This window comes from Ostrea edulis, chromosome 7 (assembly GCF_947568905.1).
Source record: "Ostrea edulis chromosome 7, xbOstEdul1.1, whole genome shotgun sequence".
NCBI lineage: Eukaryota > Metazoa > Mollusca > Bivalvia > Ostreida > Ostreidae > Ostrea > Ostrea edulis.
In genome coordinates, this window is record NC_079170.1 from 49,560,854 (window position 1) to 49,567,697 (window position 6,844).

At 34.1% G+C, this 6,844-nt stretch overlaps 1 protein-coding gene across 1 annotated transcript; it reads left to right on the plus strand.

The window, feature by feature from the left end:
• Positions 1–837: 837 nt before the first annotated feature.
• LOC130048218 (circumsporozoite protein-like) lies at positions 838–6,140 on the plus strand. Its single transcript, XM_056144625.1, has 3 exons — positions 838–913; positions 5,066–5,552; positions 6,049–6,140. The coding sequence occupies exons 2-3, from the start codon at positions 5,118–5,120 to the stop codon at positions 6,055–6,057; spliced, it is 444 nt and encodes a 147-aa protein (XP_056000600.1). The 5' UTR covers positions 838–913; positions 5,066–5,117; the 3' UTR covers positions 6,058–6,140.
• The last annotated feature ends 704 nt before the right edge of the window (positions 6,141–6,844 follow it).

A 6,844-nucleotide genomic window follows, 5' to 3' on the forward strand; every position in this document is an offset into this window, starting at 1 on the left:
ATATTTATAGAAATAATCAATTAAGCTATACACAAAGATTAGCAGTGATTTTTTTTCTAATCTTTAACAAAGGAGATACAAAAGACTTGAAAAACTATAGAGCAATAAGTTTGACCAACACTGATAATAAATCATAGCATTTATATTTGCAAATGACTTCAAATTTTTATAGATAATCTGATAAATAAGAATCAGTTCGCATATACCAAAGGTCGATATATTGGAGAGAATACTAGACTAATTTTAGACATTTTAGAATACTGCGAAGAATCAGTTTATGAAGGAAGTTTGCTATTTGTAGATTTTTAAAAAGCTTTTGACTCTGTCGAATGGAACGTCATGTTCAAAACATTAACAAAATTCAAATTTAAGGAAAAGTTTCTAAAATGGGTTAAAATATTGTATGCAAATCCAATATTTAGGTTAAAAATCATTGTTGGATATCTAAAACCTGCAACATGAAACGAGGGATACGACAGGGTGTCCAATTTCTGCGATATTATACCTATTTGTAGCTGAAATCCTGGTTATGAAACTAATAAAACATATAAAAGTATTTGGAATAAAAACCTCTCAATGTGGTGAGGAAGTAAAACATGCTCACCATGCAGATGATCTTACTTTGGCTGGGATATTAAAGGAATCGAATGGGATAAATTGGTTTAATACAAATTGTTTGGAATTCATTATTATGCCCTGTCATATTTTCCGTTGATTTAAATAGACACATATGATTTATGAGATTGCTTTATATCCGTCATCCCCATCTTGTCATGCACATAGTAACCTTTGTTTCAAAACGCAAGATTTACTGCAATTTAACTCACCTCAGGATATGGTATAAATAGAGGCCTCGGTTTGATAGTTTTCGCTTTGTCGGGAGCTGTGCACAAGTCAGCAATCTCCACATCAGGTAAGAGCTATACAAAATTATATCAATCTAAATAAGTTGAGAAGGGGAACACTTGCTCCGATGACAGGTGAAGATAATGAACAGTGATCAATCTCATAACTCCTGTAAGATATGTCCTATTTTTCGCCGCATTTTGAAACACTGAATGAGAATGGTTGTAGCGTCTGATAATATATATATTGTACACAAATAACTTATAGAAAATTTCAAATGCCACAACTAGAATGTAGATTTTTGAACGAACATTTTTTAAAAAAAATAAATAGGACACACATTTTTCAACCACTACAACATACATTAAAAATCGAATAAAGCGAACATGGATATAGCGAATTTACAGCTATAGCGAAGTTAATATTTTTCAAAAGGGTTTGCTTACGCAAAACAATTCTTTATAATATACAGTTTAGGAAATATATTGTCGGTATTGTTTACTATTCTAGTTAATTAAATTTAAACGTTGTTATACCCCCCGCAAACGAAGTTTAGAGGGTATACTGGAATCACTTTGTCCGTCTGTCCGTCCGTCCGTCTGTCCGTCCGTTTTTCCGTAGACGCAATTTGTCCGAAGTTTATTTCTAATACCGCTGGACATATTTCATTCAAACTTTATGCATATCTTCTATAGATTATGTAGTTGTGCATCTCCTATTTTCATTGAAATAGTTTAACAGTTATAGAAGTTACGCACATTTTCTTTTCATTTTGGGGGTTGCGCACTTTGTCCAGAGTTTAATTCTAATACTGTTGAACAGATTTGATTCAAACTTTATTCTCATCTTATATATCATTGCAGGTCAGTTTAGAACGTACAAATGTATTATATTTTCTCATCCACATACTGTATCTGCAATCTTGTGACTTCTCGGTAAAACATAAAGTGGCTCATGTGTGTTGAATACTTATTTGTCAGATAGTATTTATAATCTCAACTATCCCTGGCAATGGGATTCATAGTAAACTGCCTTTATTGCAGCTACTTAGAGTTGTTATACCAGTGGAAAATATTACAATAATACCAATACTTGAGCTAATGTCATTTATTTACTGACAAAATCAATGACAAAGTAAAGTTGGCATAACATAATGATCTTTAACAAAGTGAATATAAACTAAAGACTAGAAGAGTTGACCAGGGATTTGCAATCATACAGCCTAAAATGTGCCAACTAGTATTCATTAAGAAATAAGGTATCATTTTAAAATATTTATCGGGATATAAATACGGGTTGGTCACGTGATCAAATTCGAAAATTTGATCATGTACCAACCCGTATTTATATCCCGATAAATATTTTAAAATGATACCTTATTACTTATATTTACATTTTTTGGTCGGTAACATTGCGGAATTGTGTTAACAACACGTTTCCATGCATTTTAAATTGTTGACGTCCACAACGAAGCGTCATATATGTTCAAAATGACGACAACACAAAACAAAGTTCCATAAAATGAAGAACTGTCTTAATTATTAAGACGCTAGAAAGCAAGTATATCACCGATGACCAGGGTGGAGTTGTAGCAGACGAAATTTTAGACATACAATAGTAAAATATTGTTTACAGAAATGCTTTTATCAATTATGGATGAAAGTCCACTGCTTGGAATATAAATAAAACCGTAAATACATTTTGTGATGTTGATTTCATCTATTGATAGATCTCTGTAGTAAGTGAGAGCGATTGCTAGATGTGTATTGCCTTAGTAAAAGTAGTACCTGTTACCTTTTTTAACCAATCTTCATACGCACAGACGTGACCTCTGTTGACCCCGTAATGAATTTATGCAGGGATAAATACGTTTGCTCGTAATAGTGTTATGTAGGAGAAAACAGTTGCAAATGTAAATATTTGTTTATATTAAGCATATTTTTAATATTTCATGTACTGCTGTATTGTAGAATATACACTTCTGCATTCACATTGATTGCCCTGTAGATAATGTGAAAATATCCAATGTGCTTGCATTAAATATTTCCCATCATCTTATATGCCCCGCACGGATCAATTCTCGGATGACACACATTTTACATGTATTCTTCTTCTTGTTTTATTTGAAGACATCTTTTTATAAAGCAATGATGAAAATATTTCAAAAAATAGTGACATATACAAGTTTATAAAATTTTTAATTTAATAAGTCGGCATTCATTGGGCGCCGATATTTCCTAAAGTGTTCATTGTATTTTCGTTCGATTAACAGAACAAAATCTATGGATTAATGGTTTTCCAGTCATATTTAGTTTTTGTATTTTATTCAAACAAAAGAAAAAAAAATGCCGGAATGAAAAAGCTCTAATACATTTTACGTCTCCATATGAGTGAAATAGTCTCGAGAGGGACGTTAAACAATTATACTCAATCAATCAATTACATTTTTGTGTACACAATTTTAAGACACCCTTAATTATAAATTGAACATTCTATCGAGCAGTCAATTAATGCAGGGAGTGAAAAATATATCCCTTTGAATCAAAATGATACACGTACCAGTATTTTAAAAACCAGAGCATGCGTGCTGTCCTCATAACGATATACCATTATCACCTGCCATTTTGACATCATAGATAGTTGCCTCATCAACAAAAATGGAAAAGTGCAAAACTTTTTTTCAGTTTGTGAGTAAAATGTCCAGAGTTTACAAATTGAAAAATTCTTTAATAAGAATGTTTACTCCTATGATATACCATTATTACCTAACTTTTTGACACATTAGGTACGCAGTTGTGTTAAGTAGGGCCATAGAAATATGTCAGTGGAAAAAAGCATTAATAAACAGATCAATTTTTGACAAATTCTGTACACACAACCCTTTTATACAAAAAATGTATATATAATTAAGTGCATGTTGACCTTCCATACATTTTTCACCAGACCGACAGTCGCTGCATCAGCTTTAAATCACGTGATCAAATATCAAGATAAAATTGTATTGTGTATGTATAAATCGTTCCATTGGCACGATATCCAGATATCAATGCAAGTTGAAGTTAATATAACTTCAAAACATATTAATTTCTTAATTTGAAAAGTGATGGGAGCAAGTTTATCGTGACTTCTCCATCATGATGTATTTTTCATTGTGACGTCATGCAATGTGCCAGTGCGGTAAAGTACATTTTTACAGCACTGGACGCCGTTTCATCAAACATCGTAACTAGTTGCGTAAGCTTAGTTTGGAGTAATTTTCTGACTAGACTAAATATTTTTGCGTAAGTCCGTTTCATCAAATGGCGTAACATTAGAATTTACGTAAGTTTTCTACTAACTAGTAGAAACACTACGTCAGGTCGATACCTACGTAAGCAAAAATCATGGCCGACTGTTAGCTGTTTGTAAATATATTTTTACCGACGAGCTTTGCGTCGTGATCGATTTTTTTTTTCGAGACAAGATGCTTTAGACGTTTACAACGATGAAACTTCCGCTCTGACTATCTTTGAACAAATGATTAGCGAGCCCGATTCAATTCGATCTCTGTCGTATGGTGGGTGGATTTACGGGAATGTAATGTATATTTCATGAACAGTTATTTTAAGATCTACTATTTTCCATTGTATATCTTAAATCTTGAAAAAATATTCCGTCTTATGAAATACATCATATAACAATATTATGTATTTATTAAGACGGGATAATTTTTTTTCAAGATTTTTAAAATATCAATAATAAAGTTCTTCCAAAAAAAGATCTTCGTAACAGTTTGATACTTGACGAATTTCGGTGATATGTGATGTACAGGATAATCCGTACAGAACTACAGATATATATTTTATGAAATCATCTACATGTACATGTATATCAGGCACGAATCGGAGTGAATGGGAGTGGGGAGGGGGGGATCACCCTGCATTGCTACTCCACTTTTTTTAACAATACGATTTTTTGAATTTTGTACCGTAAGTGAATGAGAGGAAATTATGAATAAAAACTATTTAGTGAGGTATGACCATGAGCATTAATAGAAGAAGTTGATCACTATTCGATATTTTCACGTTTCCGTTATTCTATCTCGCATTAATTACTTTTGTGGTATTTTCAACCGATTCTGATATTAACAATTATCAAATAGTATGTCTGGCAAATAAATTCTACCTTATTCCTTCTTTCATAAATTTGCATTTAGTAATGTACACCTTTATTCTTACAGAAAATGCGTATATTCCTAAAACATTTCTTCCTTGTTGTCTGCCTACTTGCGGATGGTAGTTTTGGTGGCAGAGGAAAAGGATTATCATGGAATGGTAGAGGATATGGCGGCGGATATGGTACCAAATATGGTACCAAATATGGCGGCGGATATGGTGGCGGATATGGCGGCGGATATGGTGGCGGGTATGGCGGCGGGTATGGCGGCGGATATGGTGGCGGGTATGGCGGCGGGTATGGCGGCGGATATGGCGGTGGATATGGTGGCGGGTATGGCGGCGGGTATGGCGGTGGGTATGGCGGCGGATATGGCGGCGGGTATGGCGGCGGATATGGTGGCGGGTATGGCGGCGGATATGGTGGCGGGTATGGCGGCGGATATGGTACCAAATATGGCGGCGGATATGGTGCCGGGTATGGCGTCGGATATGGTACCAAATATGGCGGCGGATATTAATACAGAGAACGCGGTTGATATGACGGAAAAGGTATACAAGTGTTAGTATAATTATATGTATAGAGAGCACTAGTCATTTATTCATTTATGAAGCACTAGCCTAAAAATGTAAAATAGACAAATTTTCAGGACACCCTGTCCCTTCTTCAGGGCGATAGATTATTACAAATCAATTAAAACTTAATTATTGAAATAGGGAGTAATTGCAAACTGGCACTAAAAATAACCTACAAAAGCTGAGAAATAATAGAAGGATTAGATATTGAAATTATCGATTGTTCCATGGGGCAATACTGTTCTCAACGAGAGTCAAGATTGAATTTGTTTAACCTCTTATTTTGGACATGCGATGTTATTGGTTTGTAGTACTTATATATTAAACTGTATAGGTAAATCTTTTAGCATACTATATGTATTGACTTTCAAGTAAACGAATGCATATGAATCGGTTGAGTTTTTAAACTTTCATCCTAGATTGAATTATTACATGTTGGAACGCTTTGATGACAATGTGTTTTACTTAACAGGTCTATTAAACGAGGAAGGACACGAACAATAAGATGAATACGAGACTCCTATTTTATGTTTTAATTATTCTCAATAAATGATTTCATTTGCAGAGTTTTATCTTGCAGTCGATGCATGTCATGTAGTTTGGTCAAAAAGTCATCATAAAGTACATGTCACAAATGCTATAATTGAACTCTTCGGTGCCAAAGGCGCTGTTAGTTTCTCTGGAAGAGTACGATACGAAAAAGCGTGTTGTATCGAAATAATATCCCTACAGGCATTCTAAAACCCGGTTTGGGGCCCAAACTCTGTAATACCATAAATATGGAAAGGGGTCTAACTCTGACCCAGATAAAAAAAAACCACTCGCTTCAAATGCCTGAAAATAAACAAACTAGGTGCGATATACATAATTTGTTGGTCTCCTTGAATAGAATAATGTTGTAACTACTTGCGTGTCAAGTTTCAAGCCACAGGGTCTTAAAATAACGGAGATATACGTCATCGTTCTCTCGATTTAACGTGTTTGTTTTTTACTAGGACATCTACCGACCCAGGTCACCGGGTGCTCTCTCGCCTATGACAACAGCGAAATTCAGACTAGTGTGGAAGATTTCGTACTTATCAATTAAAATTTCACATCAAATATACACTACTTACTTCCTTATACTTTAATAAAGTTCTCTATGTTCGCCATATCTGGGTCGCTCATTTTACGAAACATCAACTCCTGACTCTATCTGCCAGTTTGAGAAACGCACTAAAAAGAAAGGAAAATATGTAAAAATAATCTAAATGAAATAGAAAAAACTA